Source organism: Ammospiza caudacuta, chromosome 1, assembly GCF_027887145.1.
Source record: "Ammospiza caudacuta isolate bAmmCau1 chromosome 1, bAmmCau1.pri, whole genome shotgun sequence".
Taxonomy (NCBI): domain Eukaryota; kingdom Metazoa; phylum Chordata; class Aves; order Passeriformes; family Passerellidae; genus Ammospiza; species Ammospiza caudacuta.
In genome coordinates, this window is record NC_080593.1 from 63,618,923 (window position 1) to 63,640,889 (window position 21,967).

At 40.3% G+C, this 21,967-nt stretch overlaps 1 protein-coding gene across 1 annotated transcript in view; it reads right to left on the bottom strand.

Annotated features, from left to right (window-relative positions):
• CDKAL1 (CDK5 regulatory subunit associated protein 1 like 1) overlaps positions 1-21,519 on the bottom strand; it is a 382,971-nt gene extending 361,452 nt beyond the window's left edge. The window contains exons 1-4 of the mRNA XM_058800651.1: positions 21,481-21,519; positions 19,750-19,787; positions 17,990-18,156; positions 14,985-15,097 (exon numbers count right to left, since the gene is read on the bottom strand). Of these exons, the coding sequence (XP_058656634.1) occupies positions 14,985-15,097; positions 17,990-18,156 (280 nt within the window). The 5' untranslated portion in view covers positions 19,750-19,787; positions 21,481-21,519. The remainder of the gene's footprint in view (positions 1-14,984; positions 15,098-17,989; positions 18,157-19,749; positions 19,788-21,480) is intronic.
• Between the last annotated feature and the right edge of the window lie 448 nt (positions 21,520-21,967).

Genomic DNA, 21,967 nt, shown 5'->3' on the forward strand with positions numbered 1-21,967 from the left:
AAAATGTTTACAGTTTGCATTAATTTTTCTTTTTTGTGTGTCCACTAACAGTAAGTTTGAAAAATGCAGACCTCCTTCAATTACCTTCTTGAATTACAATTTGAGCACTGATCTCTAGAAAGAAAAATAAATAATAGTCCTTCAACAGGTGGCTCTCGCAAAGAAGTAAGAACCTATAAATCAGTTCACACAAAAACATTCTTTTCCTTATAAAATAATTTTCCTGCAGAACCAAATTAACTGAGATACAGGAGGAAAGATCTCAACTTGAACCAACTACATGTTATTAATTCATCCTAGAAGCTGCCTTACTGCTTCAAACCAAAAGCTGTGAAAACCTGCAAAATAAGAAAGAGAATTATGTTAAACTAATTCTTACACATTTTAGACTGAACTACCTCAGAAGCACTGCATCATGATCAGGGATCAGCAGCTATGGATGTATTTCCTGGAGTTATGCATTGGTTTCTCAACTGAGGAAACTTTCACCAAAGACAACAGATCTTCTTTGGTGTCCCATGGTTTAAAGATACAAACATCTAACTTTTGCCATCCAACCACACACTGCAAACCAATCCAGATCACCATAACTTCAATGTCTTATATGGCTAGAAACTACTTGTCATTTCATTGTGGTGTACAGTATTCCTAAGTCCACTTCTTCAATACAAATGAGCTATCCTCCCCAAAAACTGTGAAAAAAATTGTTCTAATAAGCTTTTGCTGCTAAAAAAAAGCAAACTACTTTTTGCTGCTCAATATTTCCTTAGAATCTTCCTATAAGAGAAGTTGTTCTGCTAATATTTTTCTTGGTTTTTTTTTTTTAACATAAGTGTTATGCCAAATATCACATTTGCTCTTTAGTATGTGCTAGGTAGCACACCTGGCACTTCAAGTACAAATTTATCAACTGATTTCAATTAGTGCCACAAAGGTGAGTCAAACTAGAAACGTTGTATACACACAATGCAAATAATCACTGGTACACCTGTAGAGGTGAGATCCAAGACAGCCACCAGCAAGATCTCAGGAAGTAAATGAAGAATATACTTTAACAAATAAATCAATGTAATCATTATGTAAGAAACAACTACAGCATTCACCGACCTTATCTGTTCCCCCCCTTCCCAAAAAAAACAAGTAAAATACACTTAAAAATGGAAAAAAAATTCATACATGCACACAGAAAACATGCAGTCTGGTAACAAAAATGCCACTTTTGCACTTCACAGACCCTTTGGAGTTTGGTTGGGGGTTTTTTAATGATACATATAACAAGCTGCAGCTGAAGCAAACTTTCTTCTTTTGCTGGAAGAATCCACATCTTTAAGGGATGCAAACTTTCCTGGTGTACGTACCTGAGCCCCATGAAAATCTGCCTTGCCAAAATTTGTAAAATGTTTTTAAGCATGACAGTAAAGGAAACGGACTGCTTAGCACATTGTACCTCCCGCACAGTGAAAACCTCTTGCTAACGCTGAGCATTATGAAAAAACCTCACCCCATCCTGATTGGACACACAAAACCCTGGCTGCATCACGTTGCAAGTGACTTACTACCACACCCAAAAAGCTTTATTTGGATATGATCTTTTCCATGAATGAACAACTACTTGTTTACTATTATATAGCACACTCTGAAACCAAAAGTCAACTTTTAGGACAGAAAAAAGTTTAAACGATTTTAAACTTTCTCAGCTAAAAAAAAAATAAAGAGTTAATAAACTAGCATGAACATACATGGATGATGATCAATTAATAAAAATCATACAAATCCCTCTAATCTCAAAAGACTTTTACACTAATCACTGCTTCATTTCCTTTGCGACCATATTGGAAATGACAGTGGATCTCATTTTTTCAGAATAATCTTCTAGGATATTTACACAAGCCTAATGTATGCAGTGCTCCTGCATTATTAATAATTTCTGTGGGAAACGAATGAAAATTTTACCTCACTTGCTAGGGTTTCCTCTGAACTTTTGAGTCCTTTCAAGCAATGCAAAGCAAGGCCCTGAGCCAGGAGATCATTTGTAGTGGGATCAATTAAGTGACTAAATTGAAAGTAAAATTCAACAAAATGGCATTTTTAACCTAAATGTTAATTTGAACGGTTCTCCAGAAGAGGTTCCAGCGCCCATTTCGGCGCCAGCGCGGTCACACAGCGCCATCTAGCAGTGACTCACAGTACGGCGGGTACTGTGACACCGAGCTTGACACTTGCACAAATCAAACTTTGTAAAATCCTCACTCATTCAAAGAAATTCAAAGAGTCCGGGGAAGTGAGCTGTACAATTGCTATAAACAGGCCTGAAGCTGAAGCTTTATAGACCGAATCTACACGAATCGCTGCAATTCTCTTCCCATTGACCAAACTCTGGCCTCACAAAAGGGAGAGGGTGTTAAAAACATCCTTGATAGCTTATTACTTCTGCAGAAATCTTTCTACAAACTATCTGGAAAAGCTAAGTAAGCATTAGTAGAATTCTTGCTGTAATGTGGTCCTGCACAGTTCTTATTGCAAGTCTGACATCAGACTCTGATCTAATGTTTCTCCAACGTGTTACCTTCACTTATTTTAAGTGGCCAAGATTTCTCTGCTTGTCATGACTAAAACTGTTGAAACATCTCAAGTTACACACGCCAATAAATTCAGGGTTTCTAACGTACTGGGTGGGGGGAGGATCTTTTCAGGCCCCAACGAATGGCATCAAGATGGATTCTTTACCAGATCAAGTTGCACAAAATACTTGCAGAAATCTATCACAGCACAAAACACTAAAATAAAGCATTCCAAGTCTAAAGCTCTGGTTTCACAAGCACATAATTTAACTCAGCACAAGGAAGCCTTAGTGCTAAATGAAAGACAAGCCATCTCTTGTAAGCCATCTCTTGCCCACTCAGTCCAGGTAATGCTCTGCCTCCTTTCTTCCTCAACTTCTCAATGCATATGCATAAACACGAAGATTTGCACTGAATCAAACCAAGCAACTAATATGATTTTACACTAAAATGGCCCAAAAAAAACCACCAAAAGGTGACAGAGTATTTTTGAAACCACAGTGGGGAAAAAGTAAAAGCAAATAACAGAAGTGTGATGACAATCCTTCGCTTAGCAATTCAGAGTTAGTATTACTAAGAACAGTTATTACGAACAACAGTGGTGGCCCTAAATGAGCTGTGAAAGCAAATCCTTAAAAAAACCCCACTGTGAATCTCTGTAAATTAACAGCATTCACTTCAGACACAGTTAAAAAACTGAAGCAGAGAAGCAAGCCATTCTGACTAGGATAGTGGACAAGCTAGCACCAACACATCAACTTCCTCATCTTCAACAGTCTTATTCAAAAACTATTTCTTGTAAGTATTTTTCTATGGAAGTGTATTTCAGTATTTCTCATATTAAAAAAACATTAAGTCAATTATGACAGAGTTATTCTCTAACAGAGTCTGGTCAAGGTTTCCACTGTCCTGGGACCTAAATTGGAAGGTTTCATAAACTGTATTTTGAATAAGGCAACAAAAAACCTCCCTCTTCCACATTTATCAAAATTGTACATGCTAAATAAACACACTAATGTACTTGAAGATTTATGCAAATAAATAAACTGAATAATGTCCAGAGGAATGGAACAAGAAAGGTCAGAGTTCTAGAGAAGATGACCTATGAGAGAAGCTTTTAGGAATTAGGTCTACTTAGCCTAAACACACGATGCCTATAGAGAGAATCCATAACAGCATTCAAATATGTGAAAGGCTGCTATGTAGAAGAAAAGAATCAGATGTTCTCCATACCCACTAAGAAACATACAGGCAGCTAAAGGCTTAATGTGCTAAAAGGTATAGGTCACACACCCAGAAACACTTTTCAACCAGAAAAACAGTTAATCATCCAAAAGGGGTTATGAATTCTCCATCAGTGCAGGTTTACAACACCCAGCTAAAACAAAAGGTGCTGAATGGCCCAGCCCTGGGAAGGAGAGCTCACCATGCCAGGTGCCTTTTGGCCTATGATCTTCAACAGAATGCAGCGGTCTAAGAGGAGGCTCTGTCAGACATGAACACTAACTTACATCCTGCAGGTGGTGAGGGAAAACAGTTCCACTTAAAATTCCTCTCTCAGTCCTCCTCTGCATCAGTTTACACCCCAGAACTAAACCCCTCTTCCTGCACCTGGCAGCTGGGCTGCCTGCAGCAGGTGAGCAGCATCAGACTGAGGTGTTGATCAAAACTATGTGAATTCCTCCTCAAGCCACCGAAGAGCAGAGGCAAAGTTCACAGCCCCCTCCATTTAAATGTAATTCTGCCTCAGTAAAGAGAGGAACCACTGACAACACTGAAAAGCTGCACCTGTAAAAGAACTGGCAGTCACCTACAGAAGAAGACACTCTTTTTCTTGCTCTGCCGTGTTTTTATCTGGAAAATCATGAACAGACTCACAGACAATTCTGAATATGCAAGTTTTCCAACAAGCCATTTTTAACAAAAACACACAAGTGTCGTGGCAAGAGTTTGTGAAGAAAATTTCGTTCCTCTCATTACTTTCCTGGAGTTTGGAGTTTTACGAAAAATCAAGGTAAAAGAAACCTTTAACAATCAGATTTCCTTCCTCTCATTACTTTCCTGGAGTTTGGAGTTGTTACGAAAAATCAAGGTAAAAAAAAACCTTTAACAATCAGATTTTTCTCCTGTAAAGAAAATTCTGGTAGTGCTTTTCTTATTCTACCCTAGTGTTACAAAGAATATCTGGAACTATGAGCAATATATAAAGGTGACTGTCTTACAACTGAATGTGTTAATTTTTTTTTTTAGTAACACTTCCAAACCATATTCACTTGATATTCTCTTTCCATCACTACCAATTCTGAGAGTCAAGCTTCTAGTTAAATAACTACTGGATGCTCAAATTTACCATCATCTGATGGTCTACATCTTTAGAGTCACATTTCCATTGGGAAGTTAATTTTTCAAAGCATGATAAAGACAAGCAGAAAAGTGGCGACCCATGAATAAACAAGAGAATCTCAAAAGTCAACAAGCACACTTTTACCCTTAAAACCCAGCCAACAAAAGCTGAAGGTCCAAAATGCCTAATAAAATCAGCAGTTCAAGTCTTCTGTCTTCTATTAAATCTCAAGCCAAAAAAATCACTTCTCTATACACCAGTGTCTTGTACCAATCAACAGCAATTCAGTTTTGGCACAATTAACTCCAAGTCTATTTATAGTTATCCAAGACAAAGTTCCTGCTTAGCTTCTTTCTGTAAGCAAATTCCAAAGCCAGGGATTTGAGACGAGACAAAAGCTAATGTCTTCTGCTTATAAGCCTGTTCCTCAGCCCAACACTTAATCTGCTAACTCCAACTGGTAGCACACAAAAGCTACAGGATTCACAGCAGTGAATTCAAGATTGATAGATGTGCATTTCTGTAGGCCCATCATGCCCTGGCTAAGCATGAGTGTTGGAAAGACTGCACCAGCTCAGTCAGCTTAAAGTCCCCATGGGTGCTGTTTGGCCACAACAGCTATCCCACTTTCACCAAGTGCTTGAAAATAGCACAAAAATCAAAAACTGGACAGGACAAGGCTGAAGTTGCATATGAACAGCAGAAAAAGGTTATGACAACATAAAATATTCTAACACACAGTTTTATGATGCAATAAAGTCTTTTCTTTGCACATCCTGAGATGCAGAGCAGCCTTACCACTTCTCTCAAGGTGAGAGGGCTTGCTACCTATCTAGTATTGCTGAGACCAAATAATTACTCAGTGTCTGTGAAACATTATGAGCCTGTGCAGAACTCATCTGGTTTCAAATCAGGCTTTGGAGTACAGCAATGCCAGAAAAGAGCAGGACTGAATGGTTATTCCATGAGCACCATAAGGAGGATACAGGTCACATGGGAGCCTGCTCCAGCTTTGCTTCAGACAGTAGCACAACATCATTTCACTATCACAGAGCTCCCACCCTGCTGACTTAAGGGCCTCCTGGGGCACAGTTCTACTGCCCCCAGAGGTACCAGGGACAGACTGCCCTTTGACAACTTGTTTGTCTCCACTAATTCAAACATCATTCACAATAAAAGATTTTACAAAACTAAATTTAAAATATTTAGATGGCAAAAGTAATGAAATTATACAACTCAGAGGTTTCTGAAGATAAGCTCAAGAAAATTATATGCAGTCAACATTAATGAACTAAAAAAAAAATAAGTACTTCCACAAACCTTAAGTTAAGGACAAAAAATACATAAGCTAAGTACACAGCTAGGTCCTACCCAGAGACAACTTAGGATGTTAATTCACAGCAGGTAGCATTTTCCGTCAAAAAACACATTAAATCATATCCTGTAGACTGTTTAGAATTTGCGTGAACAATTGAAAAAGCTACCTGTGGAAACTTAGGATAGCACCACAGTCGTGACAACAGTTACCAAATACTAGCCCTAACAAGCTGTTAGGCACCCAAACAATTAAATACTGATGTCCAACCTGACAATCATCTGCCTTTACACTCACAGTTTTATTTATGCTGTAGTTATGCATTTCAACAAGTAATGTTTGTTCAGTAGTCCTTACAGTTTTTAGTGTCTTGGTGAAATACACACGGTGAGACAGAGTACATAAGGATATTAAAATTAAAACATTTTTAATCATTCCTCAAAGAAAATAGTATGTTGACCATTATAAGCAAACTCTCAACTAATGCTTCAAAGATAAAAGTAACTCAGCCTACCCAGACCAGCAAACATAAAGCAGAAAGTGCTTCCAAACAGAATAGTCTTCAAGAAGGTGCATTTAGGCAATTACACCTTATCAATCTCATCTCCTTAAAAGAGACCCTCTAGAAGGGAAACTGAGTCCAGCCCAAAACATAACCGAAGCTTAAAAGTGGTAACTCTCAAGACAAATCAGAAGTACAAAACAGACCTTCACAATCAACAGCAAAGTTGCCAACTAAATGGGCCTAAGATTGGAAGGGCAGCAAGTAATGTAAAGCAGGTTTATCCCAATGCACATGGCTATATTTCCCAGGAGCCTAAGGCTCCAGGTGCTTCCATCCATTCGCTGTTCCGAGCCCAGAAGGGCAGGCCAGGCCCGGAGCAGGTTTATATCCGTGCACATGGCTGTGTTTCCCAGGCGCCTCCATCCATTCAGTGTTCTGAGCCCAGCAGGGCAGGCCGGGCCCGGAGCAGGTTTATTCCCGTGCACATGGCTGTGTTTCCCAGGCGCCTCCATCCATTCGGCGTTCCGATCCCAGCAGGGCAGGCCGGGCCCGGAGTCCTCCCGGCCGGCACAGCGCAGCGCGGCACTCCTGGAGCGCTGCTGCCCCCTCTCGGCTGCTCCCGCCAAGCTCCGGCCCAGCCCCACCTCTCAAACCTTCTCCAGCTGAAAAAAGCCTCATCTATTTCATACATTACCTTATCCCAACAGTGCGTGTGTGCCTGACCACTGTATAAATATTCTTTTAGAAGGAAACCAGAAAGGTAGAGCCCAAACTCACTCATACAGCCAAGCGGGCCTGGGGAGACACAGAGCTGTATCACTTATTAAAAAAAAAAAAGGCATAAATTAAAATACAGAGGAGCTAAGACAGCAGCAGACACACTCCAGGGATAGGATGGGATGGGAATCGAGAGATAAAAAAATGCTACATTTCATTACTTGTTCACTCAGCGACAGGACCTGTTTTAACACCTGAGAGCCACGGAATTACCTACCAGGCTTACAAGAACATAACCAAAGCCGGCCATGAAGAAGGAAAAAAAAATTACACCCAGTCTGAAAGTCCTTTTCTTTCCCTCTCTCTTTTTTATTCCCCTGTCTTTCTTTATTTGCTCATATCAACGAGGAAAAGCACCAAAACCAATTTGTGTCTACTATCTGTTTTAGTGCATTTTTACTGTCTCCAGCCAGCCTCCATAATCACACAGCAGTCTTTTCTCTCAGTATGCCCTCAGGCCTAAAACAGGCAGAACACAGATTAACGTTCTGTATTTGGAGACACACAACAGTTTGAGTTGTGCTACATTCAACATTCTTAAAAGTAACAAGCTAGAAAGCAACTCAGCCAGGCTTGCCTTGCCCCCAAGAGTAACTTACAGCAACTGTCATACGGAGGCATCCACATTGCAACTGACATAAAACCATTCCCAAAATATATTAAAAGCATCTTAATGCAAAGCTGCAACCCTGGCAAGTTCAGAGAACTCTGTCCTCATTGGCAGCTAAACTTCATCCTTTCTAGCAAATGAACTGTAGTCAAACTGAAGCAAGAGTCTGCACTGAACATTAACCCTCCACCACTATTCCCCAGTCCTCCAGAGTAACAAGCACATCTTTTTCAAATGCTCCTACAAATGTTCCTGATCAAAATAAAATCCTGCTCCTACCTCTGAGGGTACATAGTCAAAACATCTCTTCAGGTTATAAAAAAAAATGGTCTGTTGTCCCATTAGCTTTTATAAATCTACTATAAATTTTCCTTAAGCATGAAGAACCGTGAGACATGTGAAACTAATGTCTCTGTAGAACACCCTATAAAGCTCCTCATCATCTGGGTATGTATGCTGAACTCACTTCATCACTGCTATTTATGCTTCATTTGCTAATTGCTTAACTACCTACTACGGGGACATGTTCCACATAGGAGGATGGATGCTACCAGGAGTTGAAATTTACCTTTCATGGTTCAATCCTTTTCAAATTCATTCTTCTGGATAACATTAAATTCAGCATTGCCAGAACTAAACTCCATTGCACAACCACCAGAGCATGGAGCCAATGCCTGTCACTAGAAGTAACCCTAAACATGTCCTGCGTGGTTACATTTGCCTATCTGAGCTCTCTACAAGTGTCTCTGAAGATAATGTGCACATAGGATTTACGAGGTTCTTCAGCATGCTCCCAACTTTCAGTTGCCTGCCCTGATTGTGAAATAAAAACACTGAAAGAAAAAAAGAACAAACAAAAAAGCCACTCACAGATGAATACACAATTTTAAAGAGGATAAAGACAGTACACACTTGTCACACTAAGCACTAATGGCAGTGATGCCACTATGAGAAGAAAACACTCTAGTTCTTATCTAGTTCCCCCATAAACAGGGGACACATTACCCAGTTTGAGAACTCAGAGTTCTATCCTGTAACAGAGACAACATCCTCAAAGCTGGACTCCCCACTTAACAGAAAGTTGCCCAACAGGAATAAGAAGTTGATCCTGAGGAAGCTGAGGTAGGAAAAACTCACCGCAAAGAGGTCATATATCTTGCACTGTGCTACAAGTCACAAGTGATAAGTAACAGAAGTCTAGCCACACATGGGTTAGGAAGTTTTACAGGGAACACTGGAGCAGTAATACACAGTTGCCAAAACCACAATTATACGTTAGTTTACAGAGACTTAGGGAACACGCAGTGCTGCAGATGAGTCACAGCATGATGCTGTATGAACTCCATACTGCAAGAAACCATCCCAACAATATCCAGATTCATGGTCCCCTCACTGGCTTGTAAGACACTCTAGATTCTCTGGGAATATCTAGTCCTTCTAAAGAACTGTGAAATCTGGATCACCTACAGTTTTGCAATTCCACCTGCTACATCGCAAGAGCCTCACCTGTCTTCTTCCCCACTATGTCCCATTTCACTCTCTCTCCTCATCCTCCTAACCATCTCACCATAGAAGTTTCAAATTTTAAAAAGAAGAAAACCTTCACACCCACATGCCAAGTATCCCCATACTAACTGCATGTCAGAGCACACTTTTCCAGCCTGAGCACCAAGAATCAGCACACAGAACAAACTTATGGCAAACAGCAACTCTGATCTTCTAACAGCAGGAATATGTATCGCTGGAACTGTAAAGCAATTATCTCAAGACAACAGGTACAGAAATGTTACTTCACTGCCTCACTCAGTATCAACATCCAAAAGCTTTCACATCCAGACAAAGGAGTCAGCTTGAATCTGAAAGAAAAATCTGTGCCAGAACAGGTATGCTTGTAACGTTATCAAGCAATGCAAAAATCATACAGGGCTGTGACTCTATGAGTTACAGACAATGGGAAAATTCTTCAGTGAGGGTACAAAACACCAGAATTTACATCTCTCTTCATTTGTCTCCATTACTCAGCTGCTTCAGAGACAGTTTCATGACTGCAGTGTTGTAGAGAAAACAGAAACACTTCTCATCAACAGAATATGTGTGTGGGGTATTTTGCTTATTTAAGGACACACCATGCATATCCTACCCCTCAAGAAAGGACTGCAAATTATCTTTTCTTTCTAAATTGGAACTGCACTCAAAACCATTTGAAAAGTACAAATCCAAACACAAGGACTAAGCTTGAATTCTCTGACTAATAAGGCACTTCATGAGCAGCTAATAAAGATTTGTCTTTTAGCTTAATAAAGAATACTAAAAATACCTCACAATGAGGATGGCTCACCCCAAAAATTACACAGTAGTCACTACAATTTTACATGATACTTATGAAGGAACAGATGAGCATTATCAGCAGGGTGGAGAGCAAAAAAATGGAAAGACCAACTGCTGATTCTGAGCAACTAAAAGCATATACTGAAAACCAGCAGAGATCTTAGTCAAAATACTTCATCAACCACAATGCAGGCTGCAGAGAGCTTATTTTAATGATACAGTAACCTATTAAAGAGATCTCTACTTTAAAACAATAAAATAAATCAAAATCTAGTATTAAAATTTTATTGTGTAGTACAAAAGTACTTTTAAGACAACACTTGAAACAAAGGACCAGATACTGAAGTGATTCACAAGCCAGGAATCAATACCTGTACAGCCTTAGTAATTTTCTTTATTTTGCACTTGGATGAATAAAATAAAATTCATGCTGCAGCATGCTTTGCTGCATCTGCATGGGGACGGCCAAAGTCTAGACAAGCATGGCTTATGCAACACAATGAACACGAGACAATGCCATTAAACGCTGAAGTCCATTTTAGATTGCAGCACCTCATCTGCTTTTCAACAGCAGACTCTTTCCTTTTACACCTGTCTTCTTTTTAACATGAGGTCTTAAGGAGATCATTCCTTCTTCCTTGTCTTCTTCCTTCTTTCTTCTACTCAAATGTGTTGTTTAAGCAGATGGAGAGTCTTAATGATACCTCAGTTATATCCACTGGTAAGCAAAACTGACACGTGTTTAGAAAATTAACAAGTAGAAGAGGCAAAAAACCCCAGATAATTTCTTTAACAGGATTTCAAAATATTATTCAGTACTTGCTTTAGAGAAATACTTAAATTCTCTGCATAGGGAGTTACAGAGGTGTAAGACATATAACTTGGACTATGAACAGTAAGAATTGGCAAGTCTCACTGATCCAAGTCCTGCCAACTAAACACAATAACGGAGTGAACTCTACACAGCCAGCAACTTGGCATCAAACACACTTGGAGAAGAAATCTCTGAGACAGTGAATAGGATGCCTGAACTAATTTCAGATTAGTTTAAAACTGCACAAGTAAAGCTGAAGGTCTGTAACATAACCTACTTTCTAAGTGCTTCATCAAAGCTTAGCCCACTGACTTAGCAGAAACAATTCTTGTTTGTTGAATCCCATGCTAGATGAGGAGTATGTTCTGTGCTAGTATTTATTTCTAAAATCCATGAAAATGTAGTGCAGATAAACTGTGACTGGTTTAGCCTCACTGAATGTTTAACAGCAGTTTTTACTTCGTCTCCATCAAGGAAAAAGTTAGTGCTCATTTTTCTGGTATTTCTAAGTTACTAGCAATGCTTTTCTTACCCCCAGCATGTTTTACAATGGCTGAGGAGGGAATGCTTTGGACCTGAACAGCCCTGAGTCAGAAGCAACCTGTAGGAAATAACAAGAATACTTAATGTCTTGGTCCACCAAAATGCATTCAAAGCTGGGCCAAAACCCATTAATTCCACAGAACTAGAAACACAGAGATGTCAACATAAGTGAATAGAACTGCCCACTTGAGATGTCAAAGCATTCTATGTCAGACTATACATGTGCAGCTCCATTATTCAGAGAGAAAGTGAGCTACATGGCAAACATACTTAAGTCCCTTCCAAACAAAAATCTTGCTCACAATATTTGAAAGCTCCCAGCTCGCCCACTTCCTGTTTTTCACAGCAGGCATTACAGGCAGTCTGTACCATGAGAGTTTCTTCCTCCAGGGCGTATCTCACAGGGAGCACTCCAGCAGGTCTGCAGGCATGTCTAAACTATACAGCAAGTCATGCTGCCAAGAAACCAAAACCAGTTTTAGAACCAGTAAAGCCACCATCAGCTACACCGTTTTCAGAATATGAACAACTACCCATGGTACAGCCCTACATTGACAGCAACTGGTCCACACATTTCTGTGTGGCTCAGGCTTATAAAAGAGCTTTGTGTTCCCATAGGATGGTATGCAAGATTTGTTCAGAATGCTGCCCACCTTCACACTATAAAAGCAGATACAAAAATAGGTTCAGCTCTTCTGCTGGTTTCCCTTTGCCTATTTTTAAGCTGATGCAGTCCCTGACTTTAATCATCGTTGCTGTTATTGCAGTATATGTATACTGCTGATTCACACTCTGGTCTCTCCCCAGACACAGGCAATCTTTGCTGTGAAAAGTACAGCCCTCAGTTTTCACCTTTGGATATAGACACTCCTGGAAGCAACAAAGGGGGCTTGTACAGAAAGAACATTTTTGAAACACATGAAAAGCAAGGAGGACATTATATCCATGTTCAGTTTCAGATAAGTCAACCTGTAAGGCAGGTTGCATTGTTACAACTGCCAGTTAGCAACAGGAATCTGTCTGATGCTGCTTTTCTTCCCTCTATATTTTTTTCCAATCTTGCAATTAGACAGAAGACACTTCAGTGCTTGACTCCTTTATAATGGAGTAAAAACTGCAAGAAAAGCTCACATCTTATTTTCTAAACCCAGACCTTTATTCCAGCAACTTTTCAGGAAATGTTGTCTCAAAAGCTTAGGAACATGTAGGGAATAGGTTAATCCAAACACTTTCAATTCATAGCTGTCCAAGACACTGTGACAACAGCCAATCTTTCATCTTAGTGAGTATTTCTATCTTTTCCCCAAGATTATAACAGTTTATGTAAAACTAACAAATTCTGGCAACACAGGGATTGATTTACAAAATACCTCTTACAAAATATTTTCTTCTTAATTTTGCATACCGTAAACAATATTAAGTTTAATTTCAAGAAATGTTTGACATTTGGATCATTTAAGCAACAGTTACTGAGTAGCTGCTTTACTGTACAGGACAAAAATATTAAATCCCTATTTAACATCCTATCTGAACTTCCCAGATGACTAAATATAAAAAAAGCCAAACATGCCTTCTTAAGAACAGATTGACAAGAATTACTTAATTTCAAAAGAAGAAACTCCACTGTGTAATTTCTGCCTATCGCCTAGCATTGAGGCTTTTTTGTTTGTTCCATTTAATGCATGTACACACATTAACATGAACTAAATCAAGACTTAGATTTAATAACACTAGAAAGTAGTGGTCAGTTTCACATAAAACTACCAAAATTACTCTCTCAGCAACTGCAACTTTTATTAGGTTTTTAGTTCTCAGTTTCAGATTCTAGATGTAGACTTATTTCTATTCCAAAGTTATTAACAGTTAATTTTCTAAAAATATAAGGTATCAAAAATTTAGCATAGTTCATTCCTTCACTGCACTCCCATCCTCCCTACATCTCTCCTAGTAAAATTCCAAAAGCACAGCACAGTCATCTGAATTTTGACATGCCAAAAGCAGCTTCTGGAATAATATGCCTTAGAATGACAAAGGTAAAGAAGAATTAAATTTTAAAAAGCCATAATGAGAACATATTTGCAATCTTATACAAACAGCTGCCACAAATAAGGGGTTTTGGACCAGCACTCCCACTCTGTGGAAAGAGCATACCTACTCCAGAGTTGTACTGCTAATTAAATAATTACCTGGGTTCCCTAAAGTAGTTCAGCACTTCAATAGCTTAGTGTCTTATTTCTACATAAGAAAGATCAGCAGCAATAAAGGAAAATTAGATGCAACTGTTTAATGGTATCATGACCATCATGATTCATGTGAAAATCAGGAAATCATTCTGTGAAATCAGTATTGTTCTTAGAAAAATGTCAGGACAGACAACTTTGTAGTCTTTCAGTATACAAGTGTAGGTACAAGACACACCTGAACTTGAATTAATTAATAAAATTTAAGTTTCTATTTTAACTAGTCAAAAGTTATACAAAAATATTCAGATAATACTTGTATATTGAAACATGGTATTAATCCAACTTTTCAACTTTTCTGTCAGCATATTTTGCATTAAGTAGATGAAATGTGGTCAGCATAAGCAAAAGTTTGGAGGTATTTTTAGGCTTGGGAAAGCAGAACAAGATGATGGAGAGATGTTAAAATACTTGGAAGGGAAAGAGAAATAGCATTCTCAGCTCTTTGGAACCTATGAGGTACAATCCTGTTATCACCCCACCTCTATCACACTGATCATCCCTCCTGAAAGAATATTTACCTGGAGCAGAGCACCTCTGCTCCAATGCAAACACACACATCACCAAGTGAAAACACTGCCTCTCTCCCTCTTTCCCTTGGGTTCCAGCAATTACAAATAAAAATCAAGAATTAATATATTTTCCATCCACTATTACGAAAATGTTTCAATTCAGTTTAGCAAGTAAAATGTGAAAAAAAGGCACTGAATTGCATCTATCTGATGTCTGCCCTGTCAAGAAAATATAACCATTCTGAAAGTACTTATTCTGTAATCATTCTGCTTAATGCCAGGAAAACACTTTACCTCCTCGCCTTCAGATCAGAAAGGGATCAGAAAGGGATTTTTAAAAGCATAATTAAGACTGAAAACATTTGATGACAGCTTGGCAGCTCTGAACATTCACCCCAGAATGAATGTTCACCCAGGGCTCACTCATACTGTTACCTGTAATTTTGTATCCATATGCAGCCAGCTGTCCAGCCATGTATTCACCATCCGAATTATTGTGAGAACATCCCCATGTACGAATCCAGATTTTCTGAACACCAGGAATAACGCTGTCAAGTAAAAACAAATAAGAAATGCAAGTTAAATGATGAACAAGCTTCCCTGTTAAGCCCACTGAACTGACTGAATGAATTGTAATTCTTCAAACATGAAATAAGCAATGCAAACAGTAACGACTCCAAAACAGCTGAGGAAAAACAGTAATGATGTGATTTTAGTGTAATGGGTATTAGGCCTTGCTGGGATAGAGTAACAAAAACCACTGTAGGGCTGTGTTTTGTGTTTGTGACTGGAACAGGGTTAACACACCGGTGGTTTCAGCTGTCATTGAACAATGCTTGCTTGTTTCCCACTGTGCTCCATCCCACCACAAGCAGGCTGCAGATGGACAACAGGTTGGGAGGAACATGGGCAGAATAGCTGACCGACAGGATAGTTCATTTCAGATGACATCATGTTCAGCAATAAAAGCTGTGCCTTTGGTCTTTCCAAAATAACCACTGTTCTGAGACTGGTTGGGTACCAGTCTGCTTGTGGGAGGTGGCAAATGGCTGCTTTTGCATCACTTGGGGTTTTTCCCTGCTCCTTCCTTCCTTCACTTTATCTGTCTTCATCTCAACCCACAAGTTTTCTCACTTTCACTCTTCCAGTTCTCTCCCTTGTGGTAGAGTCAATCCACCACAACTAGCAAGAAAAGAGATAGAAAAGAGCTTCAGCATGGAGAAGGTGCAGGAGCTGTAGGGTAACAACAGAATCAGTGCATTGCAGTTATGTTAAAGCAATAACAAAAACCCCAACAAAAACACACAAACACAAAAAAAAAATCCCAAATTTAAACTCCCCAAAGTTCTCAAAATTATCGTACCATGTAACAAGTAACCTTCAAGTGACAGCACTGAAATTAGGCCACCAGCAAACATACTGCAACCTTTTGATATTACAACATGCATACAGTTCCCTCCACACAAGCCAGCTCTATAAATTAACCTGATGGCCACCAGCCACACGAACAGCAGAAAGCCCCCATCCCAACCTTTCCAGGCTACAGAAGCAGCATGGCAGACAGGCAGTGTGCAGCTAGCACATACAAGGCTCCAAAACCCAACAAAAAGTTCTGTAAGAAGCTCTCATTGAAATTCCTGGGATAACTGCCAATGAGCTAAAGATGCCAGTACAAGAACACCACATATCCTGGAACACAATACTGCGCCCTGCCTACAGCTTTTTTTTTCCTCCCCCTCCCCCTCCACGCTTCTTTTTTAACAGACACTTCCCCTAGCTAAAAATAGAAATTTGTTGATGGAACATTAATGATCATTAACAGCAAACACAGGGTATTTAGACTTCCTGCTGTCTAAACAACACATGTTCAATGTGCTTTCTTGGGTACAAAACACTGAAACACTGAAGCCTGCTAGAGAATATATAGTACCTGAACACTTTGGGCATGAACTACTTGTGTGAAGTATCTACAGAGCACCAGCTCAGCTGTCCATACACTCCTGGCAGACTGGGGCCAATGCACCTTTAGGGGCATGCACATAAAAATGCGTTGTTATGCTTATAAAAATCTCTTTCCAACATCAGTGAAAACCCAGAATTTTATTTCTCTACAGGAAATTAAATTTTCATACACAATTTGTTTTCATTTTTATCATCTAGGGAAATTTTATGCACCAACTTGAAACTAATGTTTGAAAAAAAAAAAAAGAAAAAAACATAGATCTCGGATCTGCAGTAGAAACTAAAATCAATAACTGAGCTGACCTATGCTCTAATCAATTCTACTGCAGCAAAAAGTTGATTCTGTTCTTATGAAAATCACAAGTAGGAAAAACACAAAGATCCATTTCGTGCTTACTGCATACTATTTCCACTGAAATAAAACAGCAAGTTCAAAAGAAATTTTACTATGTCACTTGCAGGATGTACACACAAGTACAGCCTCTCCACATCCCAGGATGCAGGAAACGGGTTTAAAGACTGAAGCAAGGCTGATGTACCCTTCATGAAAGGAGACTGGGACAGAGAATACACAGTTCAGCACACTGAGCATACACAAGTCCCTGGGCCCTGGCAGGATGCACTCACAACAGAGACAGGGACATACTGGAGACAGTCCAGCAAAGGGCCATAAAGACCATGAAGGGACTGGAACACTGCTCATAACAGAAACAGCTCAGAGTGCTGGGACTGCTCTGCCTGGAGAAGGCTCAGGATGATCTCATCAAAGTACATAAATACCTGAAGGGAGAGTGCAAAGAAGGCACAGCCACGATTTTTTTCAGTGGTGCCCAGTGACAGGACCAGAGGCAACAGGCACAAACTGAAACATGGGAGGTTCCCTCTTAGCACCTTTTTACTCGAAGAATGACCAAGAACTGGCACAGGTTACTCGGGGAGACTGCAGAATCTCCATCTCCTTGAGATACTCAAAAACTACCTGGTCAGAGTCCTGCCAACTGCTTTTTTATGGCAGTGCTCAAGCAGTGGGTTTGGAAAAGATGACCTTCCAACCCCAACCTTTTTGCACCTCTCAGGATTTTGTTCCTATTACTCATTTCACAAGTCAAAAGGCTACTCCAGAACTGCATTTTGAAAAGCTCAGATTATATTTAGGTAGTTAAGATTAAACAGACAATTTTTCAGAAATCCTTTACACATAAAAGCATAACAGAACTATTTTTCCAGTCTGATAATTCCATTCATCAACATCTCAGCAGTAACTGATTTCCACAGAAAATCTGTCTAGGAAAAGGAATTTGCTTAAGATTTATTATTTATTCTCTCTACATTCTATGCAGACTATTTTACTCATTTTTATCTTGTACACAGATTTCACATTAAGATATAACACAAACTTCCACCTTATTTTTAAAATCTGAAAAGTGCAATAGGAGACACAAGAAAAGCACCAACTCAGGGTCAGTGTAAGACTTTACCTGTCACTGGGGGGCTCATCATCTGTCTGAGCATTCTTCTGGGAGTTGCGTTTTCGCACTTTGGGAAAAACATTCCTTCTCACAAACTGCCGATCGTGCGGCTTCAAATCCTCTGCTGACACGATGTCTTCAATATCCTCAAGCACTGACTCACAGGCAGCAGGCATCTTCAGGAAGTGTTGGGAGAAGATTGGCATTAGGAAAGCATTTGAATACCAAACCAAGGCCTTGTACCTACTGCACATTTCCCATAAGGAAAAGTCAGATGTATCCCTAAGGATATGTGCAATGTATCACGCACATGAGGGATACTGAGTACACAGAAACAATTCACTACCAGAGAAATTTCCTGAATGCCCTCTTCCCCCAGTACCTCAAACACAGGCAGGGAGAAAGTCACAAACCATACACATTCTTCAGAGCTTATTTATAAATCATCTGTTCCTTGTCATCTCCTAACTCAAACCCCCTTCACCTCCTCTGACACGACACATTCAAGATACAGGTATTTTTCATCATGTCAGCATCATAGTAAAATAGTGAGCTCCTGTCATATGATGGATGTACTTCCACTCACATCACAGAAAAAGAACAAAAGACACAGAACCCAAGTGACTGCTCCAGAGCCCATTCTGGCTCTTTTATCTGTGTGTGGACACTAACAAAGTATGTTTTCACAGTGCTTCTGAAAACAAACCAAACTATTCCTAGAATTCCTGATCCCACATGGCTTTCATCTGAATTAGCTCATTCACTGGGACAGTAAAATAAAAATTTCTGTTTTCAGGTACAGAATGTTAAACAACTATACCTAACTAATAAAATATATATATACTATAATCTGGCTAGAATAATATATTAAAAGATTGCTAATATCGAATTATATTTTTCACAAGAAACTAAAGATATATGTATCTCCCAGCAGATGCAAAAATCCAGATCAGTTTTCAGGAATCAAAAAAAAGCCATTTGCTAGAAAAGTCTATAAAAAAAGCTAGTGCATTAATTACACAGCACACTGTGCTGTAACTCCCAGTTAGAATAAAGTCTGAAGTGCCAGTGGAAACTCAGGTGTTTTACATAAACCAACAGCCTACTAAGGAAATCATACAAGGGTATTTCACAGTTTACAGGGAAAATACTACACTTTCCTAAGTGACCATGAAGAACAAAAAACCAAGGCTTTAATGTCTTTAAACTTATACTTCAGTAACTGAAGATTTGCTACTGGCATAAAAACAGTTCCAGATGTTGCAAATGAATTATTGAAGAACATAAAAAGTTGAACACCCGTGCACTTTCCAGTCAATCTTGCAAAATATACCTCAAAATAAAACTTCATGTAAGCTGAACCATCACACATCTGCATTTAACTTCAAAAGGAACAGAATGATGTCACAAAGAGGATGCATCTGCCCAAGCTACTTAGGCAGTTAGCATTCTTCTAGATAAAAAAAAAAAAAAACAGGATCTATACAATAGTTCAGCAAAAGATGAAAATAAACATTTGTGAAAAGTCTAGCAATAAAGAATATGAGAGAAAAGTGGCATCTCTTATGTCTAACTTATACCACTGAGAATATGTACAAATAAGTGAAGTTCAAATCACTATCTGGAAGGGAATAAAAAGTTTTGATTTGTCATTTTTTCCTCTCTTACAGAAAAATACCCAATATAATGGAGCAGCTGGAAAAACAAATCAGCTTAGTTTATTTCAGTGACCCATGGAACAAAGAACACAGCCAAACTAAAATTCCTACCTTTTTAAGCAAGGTATAAATCCTCTTGGACAGTAAACCTGAGGGATGGGGGAATAAGGAAGAGGAAAAGGAAAAAAGATATGGCATGAAAAAGCAGAACTAGCAGACAGACAGCCATGAATTCATGTTATTGTCCAACAAGCACTCATCCTCCCTTTGCAGAAATACATTCCTTGCTCAGTTTGACCTCATGTGGAGCTGGTACACACTGGCTGGCTGGCAAGTGAACTCTTCCACGTTTTCCCTGTCTCCTGAGCAGTGGCACCGTTCTTTTTATCCTTCTTCTATAGAGTCTTTTTTGTTGTCTAAGTCAGATGTACTTAAGTTATCTCAGACTTCCTCCAGATTCTGTCTTCAATCAGTTTAAAATTTTGAACGAAAGAAGGGAGAAAGATTAACAGCAAATTTTAGTTCAAGTCATTCACTTTTTTTTTAAATTAAAACACTGTGGAACTTATGTTAAAACAGATTACTTGACATCTGCACTAGTTCCATATGCATGCATGAGATCTCCTTCACAAGGAAAAAATAAAAATAAAGATGAATTCCTGCAGCTATTCTGGCAGAGGGACTGAAATAAGAAGTGATAACAAAATTAGAAGTTAATGTGTTCCTCTCATACAGCCCAGCTGCACCTACGGAACTCTACATTTTTCTATCAAAAACATTAGTGAGCAAATAAAAACCTAGAGTTGTTTTAACATCTTCTCACAACCAAAACTTCCAGTGTGCCAATCTGGTTTGGCCACCCCTGCTCAACCTCCTCGCACATTCAAACGCGGAACTCCCATGCAGGTGGAAGAGGGCTGCTCCTTTCAGCTATTTACCAACACATGTCTCCGATAAAGCCCCGGGATTTTATTCCCGGCCCCACACAGAGCAGAAGAAAACTGCAGCGTTAATACACAGAGACCGAGTTTAGAGCATATACATATGTTTTATGTGTGTGTGTCCGTATATATGTGCACATCACAGAACGATGGAATTGCTGGCGTTGGAAGAGAGCTCCAGAGATCACCCAGCCCTGCCACGGCCGGGCCACCTGGAGCAGGTTACAAGGGAATGTCCCCACGTGGGTTTTGCACGTGTCCAGAGAGGGAGACGCCACAAGCTCCCTGGGCAGCCTGTTCCAGTGCCCGGCCACCCTCAATGTAAAGTTCTTCTTCCTGCTAAAGCGAAACTTCCTGCCTTTTAGTTCTTGGCCGCTGCTCCTCGTCCTGTCACTGGGCACCTGAAGAGTCCGCCTCTGAGATATTTACACGCATTCATGAGATCCCCGCTCAGTATTCTGTTCTCCAGACTAAACAGACCTGGTTCCCGCAGTCTCTCCTCATACACATAAATATGTGTACACACACACACACACACACACATATATATATATAAACACACACACAAGAGCGGCCCACGGGCGAGGGGCAGCCTGGCCCACGCACTTCCCGGAGCCCGGCTGGGTTCGGCTCCCCCAGCCCGCCGAGGGTACCCCACCATCCCCGAGCTGCATCCCGGCCCCTCCGCAGATTCCCGCCCGGACGTCCGTCTCCTCCCCCCGAATTTAACGCGCAGCCCGGGAGGGCCGCACAGGGGACGGGAGCATGGCGCGGGCAGGAGAAGGGCAGCTCGGCCAGGCCGCCACAGCCAGGCAGGGGAGGGAAGGACGGGACAGGACGGGAGAAGCGGGGAGGGACGGAGGGGAAGGGGGCCGGGGCCCGGCCCGAGCCCGACACTCACCCGCGCCTCACCCGGGCTCCGCCATCGCGCCCCGCCCCGAGGCCTCGCGCGCGCAGCGGCGCCAGGACGGCGGCCGGCGGGGGCCACAACAGCGCGGAGGGCGCGGCGCCGCCGCTTCGCCGCTGAGAGCGCGGTCTCCCAGAGCCTCGGAATTTCATCTTCGTTTTCATCGGAAAACAGCAATCCCAGCAATACCTATCTGCGATGCTGATGTGTCTGATCCAAATGGGTGATGAGCTATTCCATCCTTTTCTGGCCACAACGCCCTTTTTTTATTCTTATTTTTATTTTTCATTGTTTATTTCCTCAAAATACAATGTTAGTGGCAGCTTTCTACCAATAAAAAATATTGGTCAAAATATTTAGTATCAGATGGCTGAAGTTTCTGGCACTGTTTTTCTCCAAACTTTTTTGTTTGATGTTTATGGTTGTTGGATGGCTGAAGGTAAAGCTCTGAGCAGATCAAGCGTGCAGTGTCCCTGCTGAT